This window comes from Drosophila willistoni, unplaced genomic scaffold, assembly GCF_018902025.1.
Source record: "Drosophila willistoni isolate 14030-0811.24 unplaced genomic scaffold, UCI_dwil_1.1 Seg169, whole genome shotgun sequence".
NCBI lineage: Eukaryota > Metazoa > Arthropoda > Insecta > Diptera > Drosophilidae > Drosophila > Drosophila willistoni.
Window position 1 is genome coordinate 652,202 of NW_025814128.1, and position 17,683 is coordinate 669,884.

The 17,683-nt window shown below is 35.5% G+C and overlaps 1 protein-coding gene across 2 annotated transcripts; it reads right to left on the minus strand.

Annotated features, from left to right (window-relative positions):
• Positions 1-2,017: 2,017 nt before the first annotated feature.
• LOC6646631 (ubiquitin carboxyl-terminal hydrolase 14) lies at positions 2,018-17,188 on the minus strand. Of its 2 annotated transcripts, none has more exons than XM_023178168.2 (7): positions 17,077-17,188; positions 16,734-16,909; positions 7,553-7,657; positions 7,112-7,491; positions 2,793-2,949; positions 2,665-2,730; positions 2,018-2,614 (listed from the first exon to the last, which is right to left on the minus strand). In XM_023178168.2, the coding sequence occupies exons 1-7, from the start codon at positions 17,168-17,170 to the stop codon at positions 2,096-2,098; spliced, it is 1,497 nt and encodes a 498-aa protein (XP_023033936.2). In that variant the 5' UTR covers positions 17,171-17,188; the 3' UTR covers positions 2,018-2,095. The 2 variants fall into 2 exon arrangements, with proteins under 2 accessions (XP_023033936.2, XP_002069296.3); XM_002069260.4 differs by having other exon boundaries at positions 7,112-7,497; positions 17,077-17,187.
• Positions 17,189-17,683: the final 495 nt, after the last annotated feature.

The window sequence follows — 17,683 nt, forward strand, 5'->3', positions numbered from 1 at the left end:
ATTTTTGTATATTATACAGACTAGAGATATTTTTCTTTGACCGAGATATTTATCATAAAGTCGGCTTTTCGAACGCAAGTTTGGCAACTTTATAATACAGTGGTCTAGGCAACCAAAACCTTAATTCTTCTTTCCAAGTTTCATTCCAGAAGTTTTTTTCATGGGGGCCTGAGGTTGAAACGGACAGACACAATGGTCTATTGACATTTTTTTGCATTTGAGATTTCGCAAGAACATTGGTGAGGCTAAAATAATCGAATCACAGGTTTATCCCAATTTGCTTAACTCGTAAAAATTTGTATCAGAAAAATTTACAAATTTCCTTTTTTTCTTTGAGCTTATATTTTGAGATTCAGTTAAAACGTTAATTCAATGCATTTTTACAACAATCGCGCTCTGACCCTTATCTCTAAGTACAGGCATAGATTCGAATTTAATAGTAATGGTTATCACACCGTGTAAAACTGCCAAGCGCACAATGTTAATAAAACGTTTTCACAGATACAAGCTTAAAATAATCGCCTGACTTTGAAAATGGATTAAAAGTGCAGGGGTGCATTTTAATAGTGATTAGTTACTAATTCATTTAATTACAGATGGACCTCGATTATCCGGCCACCCAATAACCGGGCACCCCTATTATCCGGGATGAAGTTGTTTCATTCTCACTGCTAACCGTGATTACCCATATTATCTGTGATTTCACCGACAATTTTTTCTAAAATAATAAAACGAATTCGGGGCTTCCCCGTTTAAGTTAGCAATCAATTATAAACACGCGTGTATGAACATATTACATCTTTTTATGGTCAGTGTGTGTGATTTAAAGATATGTATGCATGTACTTATAAAATTTCAAGTACGAAATAGAGGGCTGCATGAATGGAAGCAAAGTCAAAGTCAAATGAATCCATTCGAATTGAATTCAAATAAATGAGTGACAACTACACAATGAAATGAATGAGTGTGAGTTTGTACTTGTCATATCTCGCAAAATACGTAACTCTGTTTAATGAAAGGCAATGAATTGAGTGTCAAAACATCGAATTGTACTAAGGCACTCGAATCATTAGAATTATTCGAATTGACTCATTTTTATTGGGATGTTTAAAAGCAACAAAAACTAATTATTTTATCAAAAATGTATGGAAAATAATAGCGAAATGGGGGCTATTAAAATTAAAATATGCTATACACCAAAAACTTAAGGACACAGTTTTGGATTTGACAATTTGGGACAAATTTTGTAAAATCTATTTTTTCTAAATTAGATTCCTAGTTCCCACGAACCGTGAAAACATAAATAAGGCTTTCTAATATATTATAAAAAAAAATTATATTCTTTAAATCCATCATATACACAATGGATCTACTTTTTAATATACTTCACTATTTGGAAAAAAATTCTTCTCTATCTCTGTAGGGGGTTTGAACCCGATAACAACAGTATTGTAGTCTGAGTAGGTCCCCACTGAGCCACTAACCACTAGTACAGTAATCACATATAGTTAAAAAATATACAATACTAATAAATACTAAACACTAAAATCAGAATTGGAATTCGAATGCATTCGAATCATAGCAACTCATTGACTCACTTTCTAACTCATTCAATTCGTTTTGTTTCGTTTGAATGTTGTGCGACTGATTTTTACGTCGCACACTCATTTAGTTGAAGTCGATTTTCAAAGTCATTCAATTCATTTATTTGGTTTTGAATGTTGTTAACTCGAATTGATTTTTCTATCATTCATGCAGCTCTCTAGTACGAAATACGTGGAAATTTTGCTGTCGATTTACCGGGTTTTTCGACTTTCCGTGATGGTCCCGACCGTCCCGGATAATCGAGGTCCAACTCTATGTAAGTGTAGTGAACTTACCATTGAATTATCAGTTTTCGAACATCCGCCAATTATTTGAAAGTCTGGCCTAGTGTGAACCCTCCTTTTACAAGGGTACAAATTTTTCTATAAATATATTTTAAGCTGCAAGCAAATTTTATGTTTTTTTTGAAGAAGTGAATCTAATCAATATATTTATTTAAATTTTTGTTGCAAACACGAATGCCATTTCTTATATGAAAGACAAAAAATTTCTAAATCTTTTGCAAACGTTTAGGTCCATAAAGCAAAACATATGCACAATGCCAGTCTCCACCTCCAGAAAGACGTAAAATTTCATCTGTAGTCACGGAAGTAACATCGTCGTCGTCGAATTTAAACCAAACATCTCCACAGGAACGAACCCATGCCACGTAATGACCAGAGGAGCTAGATCGCCCTTTGTGAGTTAAAACTGCTTGTAAAGTGTAGTAAGCAGAGTTGTTGCTTCCCAAGTCATCGTCAAACCAAAATTGTTCATAGTTCTTTTCTTCATTAACTTCTGATTCCAATAGACTAGAATCAATCTCCGTCTGTTTGTTATTATAGTCGTTAAACTTGGAGCGCATCAGACAAAGCTTGTTTTGTAACTCGGGAGTACACAATTCAAATGCGTCAAAATCAATTGGAAATTTAATATCTTTTAGTACTTTAGCATTTATACCTTCCTTTCCCTTATATTGAAATCGTACAAATTGAACGGTTAGATAGGCTGGAAGCCGACTTACTAAATACTGCAAAAAATACTGTTATAAAAAAACAATTATGATTTTAAACATCTTACTGTTCTGGTGTAATGTGCGTCTCGCCCCAACGTCTCAGAGTACTTCACTAACTGCTCTTTCATTTTCTAGAAAAGTAGGGAAAAATAAAAAATATACATGTATATGTATGGATATTTATTTATTATACCGATTTTAGGCCACTTTGCATATACTTGACTTCCATGGAAATAAAACAACTAAGTTGCAAAAAGTTTTCGGTTGTCACAGAAGCTGGTTCATCAGAGACCTCATTTGAACTCATCGTAACATCAAATGTTCCACCGAAGAATTGTTCAATAAAAGAGCTAAAATCACAGAATATCAGAAATTCATAGCAAATATAAGTAACTGGGTAAATCTATGTATTTTTTGTATACAACCGCTTACAGATTTAAAATAAAAATCGAGAAAACTCAACTTAACATAGTAAAACTGAATTTAAATTTCATCTTACAATTGGTACTAACATAATTTCAAGGTTAATTATTAAATCTTTTATTTAAATGTCATAGTTAGGGCAGAAGTAACAGAGTTAATAAATTTAAATATATATATGTCGGAGAATTTAGAGTGCCTAAGAGTAAACTAATGTTTTGTTAATGTTTGATATGTGAATTGACAGGTATGTCACCTGTAACTATGGTTTGTCCAACACTGCCCTTTGCAGGTTGACAATTGGTATGTTGAGATTGCAGGATGACTCGGCAGATTTGCCTTTGCAGAAGCATTGTTGCGAGATATATGTTGATAAGCCTGGCAGCGTGACAACATTAGAAATGTTGTCGAGTGAGGTTTGGTGTTAAGTCATTGGAGTCGGCATAAGCAGTCGTAAAATCAGACGTGCCGGAATAACACCTAAACTCGCTGCGCTAACAGTTTATTAATACAAAGTGAGAGTGAACAGTAGAAAGTATTCAAAGTAAAGAAAATGGAAAATACTAAGAACAATGGATATTCGACATATACAAGAGTCTACTGAATATTTAGGCAGGGTAGCCGAATCTTTTAGTAACGTAGTCTATCGTAGCGATCCTAACGGAAGGATGACGGATAAACAGTGGAAGGTGGTGAACATGAAGCTGGTGGACGCCATCCTTACAATGATGACCGCCCACATTCGGTGGAGCGGGGTGATCCAATGGTTTTTACACCATTCTAAAATGCAAACATTTCCTGACCTTGGAGTGGGTCTACAGAGCAGTACCAAGCTTGAAGGCCCTTTGGGAGGGGGTAAGGTGGATGTAGTGCTAGTACCAAAAGAGCAGTCTCCAAAACTGCTCCAGTACCAAAAGCTGAAGGTGCCTACCGCAGACTGGAGGGTGCTACATATCGTCACCACGTTGCATGAGAGAGGAGAGTAGCCTCTGTACATCCTGCAGATCAATAAGGAGGCAGAGGACATGCTATATCCGTTGTTTGGGAAAAACGCTTAAGGCGTAGATGCAACAAAATCTTATCAATTTAGAACTCAAATTATTTTTGAATTAAAATTTTTTTAACATTTTTTTTTACAAATATATTTACAGAAGTTTAACGTGAATACATATACATTCCTCATGGAAATAAGTATATGTATGTGCACAATGTTTTTGTTTATATCTTAATTAAAACAATTCAAATAATTATTTCTGGAACGCATAATTTTTATATTTGGGCAATTGGACTGCAAGATTGTTCTTGCAAAATTCTTCTTTCGCCACCGTTTGCGGTACCGTTATCACCGTTTTGTATGGCAGCATACTACTTTTCATAGGAAAGATGTACATATACATATTTGCAATATGACATTAGTCGGTATTTGGCAGCGATTGCGGTGACATAAAAAAGTTTGGCAGGTCTTTTTATTTTTTTTTATAATGAAAAACGTAATTAAACAAAAAAACACTTGGGCAACTAGAAATTATTATATTGTTGTTAAAGTGCCTTTAGGATGCCACGTGGGACACATTTAAGCGCTGAGGAGCGTGGCTTGATTCTAGGCATGAAAGAAAGTGGAAAAACAATTGCAGAAATTGCTTCCCGAGTGAATCGTCATAAAAACACCGTAGCAAACTTTTGCAAAAATGTCACCAATTATGGTAAAATCAAGCGTACTGGCCGACCGACGACCATCCAAGAACGCTGTAAACGGGAAATTTGGCGTCTTGCTGCCAAAAAGGAGATGTCCTGCAGCGAAATTTGCAGTCTTTTGAATCTCAACGTGTCCACGAGACGGGTCAACCAAATAATTTCCGAAAACAAAAACATTTCATATGCTTTGCGAGAGCCTGTCCCGAAGCTACTACCACGCCAACTTAAGGCCCGTTTGGCGTTTGCCGAAAAATACAAATTTTGGACTCACGAGTTCTCAAATGTAATTTTATCAGACGAGAAAAAAATTTAATTTTGACGCTCCAGATGGGTGCCACAAGTATTGGCCAGATAATCGACTGCCACGGCAAACGCGTCACAAACGCAACTTCGGAGGAGGGTCTTTAATGGTATGGGCTGCCTTTGGATATGCCGGAAAGTCGAGAATATGCTTTATTCCGACAAAAACAAATACGGAAATGTATATTAAACTTCTTGATATAGAGCTCATTGATTTTTCGGAAAATTTTTATCCTGACGATATGATTTTTTAACAGGACAATGCTCCAACACACACGGCAAAGTCTACAAAAGAGTTTTTTTCCTCACGTAATATTTATGTTTTAGAGTGGCCAGCTTTAAGCCCAGACCTTAATCCAATTGAAGACATTTGGGGCATTTTAACGGCCAAGGTTTACAAAAATGGACGACAATTTGACTCAATAGTGCACCTCAAGCAAGCTGTGCTCGCTGAGTGGGAAACAATTAGCAAATCCACTCTGGAGAAATTGGTAGACTCAATGCACAGTCACCTAAAGAAGGTTATTCAAGTAAAAGGCCATCATATTAATTACTAATCATAAATAGATTAGTTGAAATCATTGAAATCGGCTAGAATTTCGCCCAAAGTGAAATATGCACATATATTTTTTTCCTATGAAGATTTTTTTTCTTTCAATATTTTTATGAGTTAAAAAAGAATGAATTTTTGTTATTATTTTTTGTTTCTTTTAATTATAATTATAAGCTACAAAAAAGTTATTATTTTTCTTTCATTTGAAATATAATTTTTTTCCAAAAATTGTCTTGCACATACATACACTTATTTCCATGAGTTATAGCTAGACAAGGAGAAAAAGTAGCAATACAAAAGCCAAAAACCTATTTTGTACAATTGTAACAGAGAAAGAAATATATTAATAAATAAAATGAAATTGCTGGTTTTATAAATTTTAGTAAATATATATATATATATTTCTTGATCTTATGGATCATGATTTCTACGACAGTGATCTAACAAATGAAAAACCAGGGGTCCGGGGCTAACTTCGGAAGTTGGAAGCGTTTTGGTTATTCTTCCCTTACCTATAGCCGTTAAATAAAACCAGAGGGCCGGGGCTAACTTTGACCTCGTCAAAGTTTGTATATCCTTGCGCAAGTTTTTTGTGTAAAAGGTCTAGTGTTTGCGAAAAAACGGCTTAGGAAATAACGAAGTTATTGATCAAAGTCACTGTTCACCACCGATTGTTCCTATGGGAGCTATATGATATAGTCGCCCGATCTTAATAAAATTTGGCACAGTCATTAATAGTGAGAAATATAAATTTTTATGGTACTTGCTTCAAAAGTAACGAAGTTACTAGTGACAAAGTCACTGTTTTCGACATATCGGTCCTATGGGAGCTATATGATATAGTTACCCGATCTTGAATAAATTTGTCACAGTAGTTTGTTAGTGTAATAAATTCATAAATATTTAATTTCACGACAATAGCTTAGAAAATAACGAAGTTATTGAGAAAAGTCACTGTTCGTGACTTTGACGTTTATATGGGAGCTATATGATATAGTGATCCGATCCGGCTGAATCCGAGATATACTAACTGTGCAGTATATACAAGCCTACATTCAAAATTTCTCTTTAGCTCTTACGGTCTAGGAGGAGATCGTGTCGATCCAGATGGACGGACGGACGGACATGGCTATTTGAACTCGTCTCGTCGTGCTGATCAAGAATATATATACTTTATATGGTCGGAGATGCTTCTTTCTATGCGTTGCACACTTCTGACCAAAATTAATATACCCTTTTTGCAAGGGTATAAAAACGTCTTGTATAAAAAATCGAATGTGGGATGGCTACAATTTTAGAGCAATTTAGAGCAATGCTGCTATTGTAGCTATTTTGAGAATGCTTTTTTATTGTATGTTTATATGAAGGTATCCGATTTTGACCAAATTTGGCAGTCATTATAGATATATCAAACTGCTAAATACTAACTTTTATTACGATCCATAATTAGAATTTGTTACCCAATGCGCTGCGCCTAGTTATGTTATTTTAACCTGTCATTCATTTAAGAATAAAATTTGGATCCATTTTACAATTATACTTACGTATGTTTTTTTTTAACAAGATCTTCTGATGACTCTTCAATTATGGGCCGAAGTTTTTGTTGTAACATTTTAAGAATCTCAGACCAACACTCATTAGCATCCTGTTGTCTGTAAGTACCGTTATCACCAGTCTGTGCAAATTGTGGCGATGCTCGATGCAAAGCTTGAAGTAAAATAATCGGAGTGATTGTTGCACCTTTTTCCATTTGAGCAAATACAACTTTCATGGCGGACGAAATCGAAAAAGCAGTCGAGTTACTATCACGTTCATCATGGCTAAAATTACTTAGGGCTGCGCAGAGCTCAGGTACTGCTCTTAGACATTGAACAGTAGCATTCATATAGCACGTATTCCCTAAGTTTGTTAACCCTGCCGGAAACTGCATCTGTCATAAAATGTTATTAATGTAATTTTAAAACCGACAGTTTAAAAATACGCACCGCTGTTGCTGCTTCAGATTCGCTCATGTCTTCGATAAATTTAATTGGCGTTATGGGAACCTCCGGAACTTCTTCTTTGCTACCTAATAGCAGAACTACAATATCCTGCAAAATGGCAAAAGGCGTAAGTTACATGCATTAGTAGGTATGTTAAAGGTATGTAGTTAAAAGTATTTTGAGTAAAAATTCAAAACTAATTCCGGTCGGGGGTTTAACCAGGGTTTAGGCAGGACCTTTACTTCCTAGGCGGCAGACGAAGCAAGTTTTTTTTTATTTTTTTATCGCTTTCAGTTTTAGCCTTCTGTCTAGGCGAATGCGAAGGTAAGTGACATCGTCGGCTTGAGGAACTGATACGTTGTTTAGCATTCGAGCTGGGCAGCGTAAATGTTACATATTTGCATTTCTTCTCGAAGACGAGGATACGGCAGTTTGCTAGCCGTTCCGTCATCGGCAAAAGTGTACGTTGTAAGTGGTGAATTGATTATCGGAGACTATAAAGCCTGGATGGCAGTACAAGGCAACCAACGCGGTTTCTCTTAGTGAATTTTTATTAAAAATTATTTTTATCTGTTAAATATGTTTTCGATATCAGATGGCATCAATATCACTTTTGTCTAGGAATAGTGACAGTACGTTATTGTGTTGTACGTTCATGGAAAAGGCTAACAGCATCTCCAACATAGACGTATGGGCGTATTATTTTTTATCAATAAGGATGATCTGATTTGGATTCCACAACAGTTTTTATGTGCAGTTTAGCGGACGAAATCGGCTAACAGCATCTCCAACATAGACGTATGGGTGCTATTATTTTTTATCAATAAGGATGATCTGATTTGGATTCCACAACAGTTTTTATGTGCAGTTTAGCATGAACGTCATATGTTTTGGTTAAAGCATATTAATAGTGTCCCTAAATCAATTGGAGTTGCTGGCCAAGATCGTTTAGTGACTGAATCGCTGAATAGTGAAGCATGCCCAGTACGAAACACGTTTGCAGTATTCTTTGCTGGTTTTAGAAATGAAGATAGATTATCGAAAAGTCTTTGCGAAGGACATGGTTCTTGGTAGTCATAAAACTTGATGTTAGCGGAACTGGGATACTTTCGATGATGCGGATATTGTCCTCTGTTTAAGTATTCTTATATGTGAGGCCTATTGAGAGGGGTTTCAAAAAAGTTATTTGCCCTTAATAGTTGGCTTCTCGGATGTTTAGTGGCGGTGTATTAGCCGATTCAGCATTTTTTTACAATAAAATATATAAAAAAAAAATTGAAACTAGTTTTTTTTGGTAGAAATTTAGATTCGACTTTTTAAGGGTTAAAGAGTTTTTTGTTCTAAAAAAAAAACTTTGTGATTTTTTTTAAATGTGTATTATTGAAACGTTTTGTACATTAATTTATTTATTTAACAACTCACTTAGTAATATAAAATGAAAAGCTAGCTTATTACGTGGCTATGGTAGTAAAGGACTTCAGCTCTAGATTTGTGTAATAGTACTAAATGTTGTCTGGTTATAATTATTTGGTCTCTTCTCGAGAGGGATAATGAGTTTTTTTTAAAAATGTGGTAATTGTTTAGTTTATGTGGATTTTTAGCTTGGTACCAGGTTGATGTTTTGGTTATGTTGGATTGTAGTTTTGTGAGGTATAATTATTTGGTCTCTTCTCGAGAGGGATAATGAGTTTCTATTAAAAATGTGGTAGTTGTTTAGTTTATGTGGATTTTTAGCTTGGTACCAGGTTGATGTTTCGGTTATGTTAGATTGTAGTTTTGTGAGGTACATGTATATGTTTTTTAAGTATTTTTGTATTTCTTGTACGTTAAAGTTTTCCATTGTTATTAGAGACTGTTTCGCTGGATTTTTAGCAGAGGTATCTGCTAGTTCTTTTCCTGCTATTGCTACATGCCCGGGCACCCACAGTAGTTTGAATTTGGGGAAGGTTTTTGCATAATATTGCGAGCGTATGAGGGGTAATGTTCATTGTTATTTGTGTTGTTGATTGCGTCTATTGCAGATAATTAATCGGTACATTATTTAGTGTCCTTTTAGCAATATTTTAAAAAAATTTTTGGGATCTGATGTTTTATATCCAATACTATCATATTAGTATTTCAAGGGGATACTCCAATTTTTATGAAAATGTTTCTTCTAGAGCTACATGATATAGTCGTCCGATCCTGACAATTTCATACTTTATTTTTCCTGGGTTATAAGTACCTCAAATCCCAAGTTTCATCCCAATAGCTCTTAAGATGGCTGAGTAAACCGCATACGCACTGACGGACATGGCAGTATCAACTCAGCTTCTCAAGCTGATCAAAAAAATATATACTTTATAGGGTCGGAAACGTCTCCTTCTGTGCGTTATAAACATCTGACCAATTTTAAAATACCCTCTGCAATGGTATAAAAATAGCCTTTACTTTGAAAAGTCATATGACAAAGTACACAAATGGAAAGTTAGCCCCAAAATACTTAATTCAAATCTTTCAGCTATCGGTAATTCTTTTTATACCATGCACCCATAGGGTGAAATGGTATATTAAAGTCGCCAAAATGTATGTAACAGGCAGAACGAAGCTTTTCCGACCCCATAAAGTTCATATATTCGTAATCAGGATCAAAAGCCGAGTTGATCTAGCCATGTCCGTCCATCCGTCTGTATGAACACCTAGATCTCGGAGGTGCTCGGAAATTTGATATGTAGATTCATGTAGTATGTAAATATATAAAGTTAATTTCAATTTTCGCTACGCTCCCAGATTTTACATAAAACTGCTTTTCTCAAAAACTAACAATGTTAAAGTCACCAAATTTGGTATATAGACCTGCTTTATATGCGCGCAGATTATTATTATTTAACAATTTAGCCACGCCCACTTCCGTTGCCATAATTTATAAAAAACCGATTGCCTCCTGCAACTTTTGGACTATCGTAATCATTCAGTGGACTAATTCATCTTATTTATTTTTACCAACCTACCAAATTTTATTGAAATCGAACTAGACATATGCACAATATACATACATACGTATGAACGTGTTTTACTAGGCGGTGGGGTAATGGCGACGCTAGAGTGCTTTGTGGAGTGAGCGAAATCGCATATTCTACGGGCCAGGTAAAAACTATTTAATGACATACTATTGGTTTTTGAAATTTTAAATATTATTTTCACTTGATGCTTGGAATATTCTCATTCTTTCAGCATACAATAAACTTTGCCACACAGAGAATATAGTTCTTTTGGAAATGCAGACGAGTTTACATTACCGCGTCAAAGTTTGTATACCCTTGCAATTTTTTTGGTAACTCTTTCCTTACATATAGCCATCAAAGTAAAAAAAACATTTTAGCTACATAGGCTAATGTTTGCGAAAGAACCGCCTACAATCTTAGCATAGGAAAAAACTGAGATATTGATTAAAGTCACTGTTTTCCACCGATTGTTGCTATGGGAGCTATATGATATAGATACCCGATCTTTATCAAATTCGGCACAGTCATTAACAGATAGATTAAACTAACAAATGTTTAATTTGAAAGCAATCGCGTTAAAAGTAACGAAGTTATTGACAAAAGTGACTGTTTTCGAAAGATCGTTTCTATGGGAGCTATATGATATAGTCACCCGATCTTGATTAAATTTGGCATAGTCGTTTATATGTGTAATTAACTTAACAATATTATTATTATAATTTCATGATAATAGCTCAGAAAATAACAAAGTGATTAAGAAAAGTCACTGTTCGTGACTTTGTCATTTGTATGGGAGCTATATGAGATCCGATCCGGCTGAATCCGAGATATAGAACGCCTGCAGTATATACAAGCCTACATGCAAAGTTTCAGCTCTGTAGCTCTTTCGATTTAGGAGGAGTTTGCGTTGATCCAGACGGACGGACGGACGGACGGACGGACATGGCGATTTGAACTCGTCTCGTGGTGCTGATCAAGAATATATATACGTTATATTGTCGGAGATGCTTCCTTCTATGCGTTGCACACTTTTGACCAAAATTAATATACCCTTTTTGCAAGGGTATAAAAACAGGCCTATATCATGACACTGGATCCACCATATTTAACAGTCTTCAAGGTGCTTTTGGAGTTATGTGGACGCCAGACGTATACTCTAGACCAGAGGTAGGCGCCCATAGCCCGTGCGGGCACTTTTGCTCGGCAATTGCTCGTGTGGCCGTCTGTGTGCATGCCGATGTGAGCACGAAGTACAAGTTGAGTGCATAAAAAAACAGCTAGTGTCGCACAGACTTTTGACGAAAGCAGTACTATGTCGCTTTGTTACGCAGCTACACGCAGAAAAATTAATGCTTCACTTTCTTACATGGCAACAACAAAAATATTTTGCCATTATTTATATTTTGTCCCAATAGGGTAAAAAGTATATTACAATATAAGCGAATCCACATTTTCGACAATGAAATTAATTAAAGATTCAATTCGAAATAGTCTTACTGATAGCTATTTAGAAGATCTCCTTCGTATAAAAAGTTATCCAAACAATATAGAAGTAAAGGAAATAGTTGAGTTTCTGAACAACAATTAGGTCGGAATTATTATTTTTCACTTGCAGTTTAATTTTTTTATTCGTTTCTTCACATACGATTCGCGCAGTGTAAAGCAGCTTACGTACACAAGCAAGCGCACGCATACATTGACAGTTTGAGCTGGCTCTCTTTGTGCCTACCCCTGCTCTAGACTCTTTTCCACCATACATGACAACTTTACTTTCATCAGTCCATAGCACTTGGTCAGGCCAATTCTAATAATTTTTGCCAAACTTAAGGCGATTGGCAATATGTCGCGCGTTCACAAGTGGAAGCTTTCTTGGGGTTCAGGCTTATAAATTGCTCTATCGAAGGTACTTGCGAACTATTTCGTCGCTAGTCGGGATGTTCAAGTTCTTTTCCAGATCGCGTACAGCCCTAAGATGTTTTCTCGGAAAACTTCTTGCTCCTTCAGTTTTGGCTTTTGTATGCAAGTTTCAGACTTCTGCTTGAAATTGATCGCATTTCGAATCATTTTCTTGGAACTACCAACCAATTTTCAAACTTAGCGATACGATTGGTTTTGGACGAGTTTTCGCTTTTCTACAAAGCAGTGTTTTCCACGACCTTTTATATTTAAAAGTTTTTTGATTTTTTTTAGTGCTAGTGCTTTTAAAATTAACTTCGATCCACGGACTGTCATTCATGTGTTTTTTACAATGCAATTCTGGGAAATATGACGGTATTTTGGCAAATACTGCAAGTGGTGCTATTTTTAGTTTCGGGTATTTTTTGAGTATTTGAGAAAAATCCTTGAAAAACTTTTAATACGTTGGATATTATTAAATTTTTTTTTTGCTTCCATTAGTAGTAACTATTTTACGTTGAAAAACGTATTCACATGTTCCTTGAGCCTCAAATTAAAGCCAAGAATCCTTTGAACACATAACCTCAGCAAGTGGTGCTATTTTGAAGTTCGTAACTGTAGCTATGCCCGTGCGTCTGTCTGGACCAACGCGAACTTCTCATAGACCACAAGAGCTACATAGTTGAAACTTTGCGTGTAGGCGTGTTTTTGCTGCACGGATTGTATATCACCGATTCAGCCGGAACAGACTACTATTATCATATAGCTCCTATACAAACAGTGATTTTTCTGAATAATTTCATTAATTTCTTAGCTACTGTTTAAAAAAAAAGAATGCTAATATTTTTTTATCATAAATATTTATATGTATACTAGAAACCATGCCACGCTTTGCTGTGCCCCCGCCTGATTAGGAATCTTTTCCCAGTTTGCCCCCACCTCCACTATTTCTATTTTGACCAAACGCATTAAATTGCTTCGATTGTGGAGAAGCTCCTGTAGCTGCGAAATTATGGACCTGCTTTTCGGTCAAATGCCTCTCGTAAATGAACATACGGGAATTTTGAAAATTATACATATATATATATATTATTGGAAATATATATTATATATTATTGGAAATTTAAAAAATTTTTAAAATTCATTATTTATCAAAAGTAATTTTACAATTATTATTCTCACAAGAAAGCCCTAAAAAAGGACCTAATTGTAATTTTTTCGAAAACTGTAACTGAAAAAGGCATTTTGGGTTATATAAATGAATTTATTTAACCATTAACAATATTTCCACAACAAATGAAGATGATTTAGGTCGAATGCATGAAAAAGGAATCGATATCTGAGTCATAACTATTTAGCTCATATGACAAACTAAAAAATAACCTCAAAATGGAAAATTTCAACTAGCTAAAAAGACAAAAAAACGAGCTAACCTTGAAAAACCCAAAAAGGGTTTCGCTTTTTTCAGAAAAAAAAGGTCCGGTACGGTTTGATTTAAACAACCTACAATTTGTTTCACAGCGTAATTGGACCCCATTTATATTTAACTATTAGCTGTTTTTTAAGTATCGTTGCATTTAACAAAGCGAAAATGATTGCCAAAGTAAAGTGCACATTAATAACTGTAAATTTGCGAAACATTTTCTCTATTATGTTTTGTCAGTTCTTTTTGCTGATAAAAAATGCCAGAAGCCAACGCTTATTGCAGCGGCATAAGTTTTTTGACATTGCGTGATTTCGTTGTTTCGAGGCAGACTTTAAAGTGTTTATAAAGAAATTTTTGAGAAATTCTCTTTTAATTTATTAAATCCGTATATTTATTTCATATTATGGGGTTTTTGATATTAAAAATGGTTAAAATATGAGTTAGGTCAACAAACAAGAATAGAAATTGTGACAAAACATAACTTGGGTATTCGTCTTGACTTTGCGGAGAAGTATTTTGAAGCCTAAATCCTTCTGGCGCAATAACCTGTAGACGGATGAGAGCACTTTTGAGTTCCACTCATCGCAGAAGAAAGTTTATGTAAAGTTCTGGGGTTCCTATTGACGGTTCTATAATATAGAGTCAATATTTAAGAATCTTAAACGATTTTGCGTTCTGGCGACAGTGATCGGCAAAGCATTTATTCTGCAGCAGGACAACGCTCCTTGACATAAGGCGAGAATGATAACATTTTTGAGAGAAGTTGCGGTGGAAACACTGGATTGGCTATTTTTCATGTGGCAACTACGAATGGCATCAAACTGCCATTAATGACAAGTAGAAAAGAAACGCATACCGAGAAATATAAATATTCACCTGCAAATAACAATGCGACGTAAATCGAAAAATACAACATCGGGGCAGCGGGAAGTTGTCTTGAAATTGCATTTAGAGGGCAAGACCTACAAAGAAATTGGTAAAATACATAACTAACATAAAGCCAAACACAGTCGGTGACATCGTCCGGAGATATAGAACTGAAGGAAGAATTGCCGCAATAAAGCAGAAAGGGCAACCAAAGAAATTAACAAGAGGAGACGAATCGAAAATAGTAAGAAAAATAAAGAGAAATCCTCGATTCAGTGCCCCAGAATTGAATACCCAACTTTTTAAGGAACACGAATAGTCAGTCTCTGTGAAAATCATTCGACGTACAATAAGAAAAGAAGGGCCCAACGGCCGAGATGCTCGCAAAAAGCCTTTGCTTTCTCAGAGTTATAGGAAAATATTTGCCCAGAAATACGCTAAGAAGCTCCGAAGCTGGTGTCACGACTTCATTTTCTTGGACGAAAGCAAGTTCAATTTCGTTTGGCGGAAACCCAACACAGAGCTGGAGAAAAATCATTTACGGCCAACAGTAAAACACGGCGGGGGTTACGTGGTAATTTGGGGCTGGATTTCGGCAAAGGGAGTTAGAAATCTGGTGTTTATCGATGGTATTATGAATCAGGATGGTTATTTGAAGATTTTGAAAGAGAGAAGGTCATTAACCTTCAAGCTTTACCATGGATGTTTCATCTTTGGTAATAGCATTCCATTCACTCAAAAGGACGTTTTTGAGCATTTCCTTTGAAGTTATAGTGTGCAGTCGAATTTTGCGTTCCATCAAATCCCATAAATGTTCGATGGAGTTAAGGTCTGGTGATTGTGGTGGAGTATCTGGCCTTTTTTTGGTATTAAATAGCAACCAGAGCTTAACATTGTGCGCAGTGTGCTTGGGATCGTTATCATGTTGGAAATAATAATCGTCTCCCAGCCCCAACTGCTCAGCACTTGGTTTCAAATTGGACTTTAAAACATCCAAATATCCATATTGGTCCATAATGGATTCTATAAATTCGAGTTTACCCACTCCTTCGGCCGCCATACATCCCTAGACCATCACCCCACCTCCGCCATGTTTGACAGTGGGCGCCAAATTTTCTTTATTCAATGCAGTACCACTTTTACGCCATACGAGTTTTCTTCCCTTTATGCCAAATATGCAATATTTGCTTTCGTCCGAAAATAAAACACTTTCCCAAAACTCTGGAGGCTTATTTACATGTTCATTGGCAAAATCCATTCGCTTCTTTCGGTTGACATCTTAAATGTAGGGCTTCTTACGTGCTACACGGCCATGATAACCCTCTTTTTTCAATATTTTGCGAACAGTGTCTTCATGAATGGTTTTACCGAACGAATCTTTAACATTTTCGCTTAATTTCGATGCAGTTGCTCGAGGATTCTTCTTTACTTCCTGCAATATTGACCGTTTTCACGATCTGACAGCTTGCTCGGGCGCCCAGAACGTGGCTTTGAAAGAATGGAGCCAGTTTTTTCGAAGGTATTAACCACGTACTGGACAGAGGAGTGGGACCTGCCTATTATTTTTCCAATTTCTCGAAAAGACTTTCCTTCATTTCGAAGTTTTAGAATAATTTTCCGTTCGTCTGGAGTAATTTCCTTACTTTTGGGTGCCATGCTAAATACTCGAACTTTTTATATGTTAAGCTATCTTGAAATTAACATAAAATTTGAATTTACCCTTCAGTTCCAAAATTGTTGGCAGGGACAATCTATCGACACATCTATTAAAATTGTGGCGACATTTAACATTGCATGTCATAGCTACAGGTTTTAGTAACTACATATGTACGTACATACATATGTATGTATACATACGTATGTATACTTTGGCAAATTTAGAGCAATATTTTAACAATCTACGATTTTCACACTGCACGCTCATATTAGGTACATATGTACCCAAAAAAATGATTAAATTTACCATACATTGTACATATGTATGTACATATGGTAAATGAATGTAACTTACATCCTTCAGCTGCAAATTCCATTCATCATCTTTGAGTATGCCACCTTTCCACATAATCTTCTGACGTTCTGGATGAACACCAGTAAGAGCAAAAAGTTGCGCTTTAAATAGTATTGGCCTTTCATCCGTATTAACAACAACATCATGGTACAGTTCCCGTGCCCATTTTACTTTCACTAAAAATTGAGAGCTAGTTAGGATTATTTCTATATTTTGTGTTTAATGAGTTCACCTAAAAGGATAGAAAAAACGTGAATAGAAATTTTAGGCGGATCGATAAAAAGAATTGCAAATACAAGTAAACAGATTTTTGTTTAGCAATAACTGTTTCAAATATATCTACCTGTATACGACGGCATGTTGTAGTTGGTAGTGAATGATTTATTTTGTTTTAGGTACAAGTCATACTTTATTTTAAACAGAGAGTAATCCAACATCGATAAATGAATAATATTTTATTCTGACAAGGCGACTTTAAAAAGTAAATGCACGTGGTAAAATATTCTGGTACTACCAGAATATGACTTAAGCCCGATTCCCACTGGCAACCATCCACCATCTCTTTGGGGAAACGTGCCTAAGGATTTGCCGTGCCGAATATTTACCACCCATTTCACCATCCAAAAGAAACGTTTCTATCTAAGGTGTACGATAGACCTTTTAATAGAAATTTTTTCAAATACATTATTGAAAAATTGTCTTTCACTGAAAAAAATTACCCAAAACAGAAACAGAAAACAAACAGAAAGAAACAACATTTAAATCATTTTTGCAACGGGCCTAAAATTTCTGCCCAAACTGTCCAGAATGTTCGTTGCAGAGTTTTCATTTGTCAAAAACAAATTTCGTATGACATTTTCGACGGCATCAATTCGTCCACTTCAATATTCGAAAATAGAAAATTATCTGAATTGCTTACATATTTAGTTCTACTAAGTTTTTAATTTCAT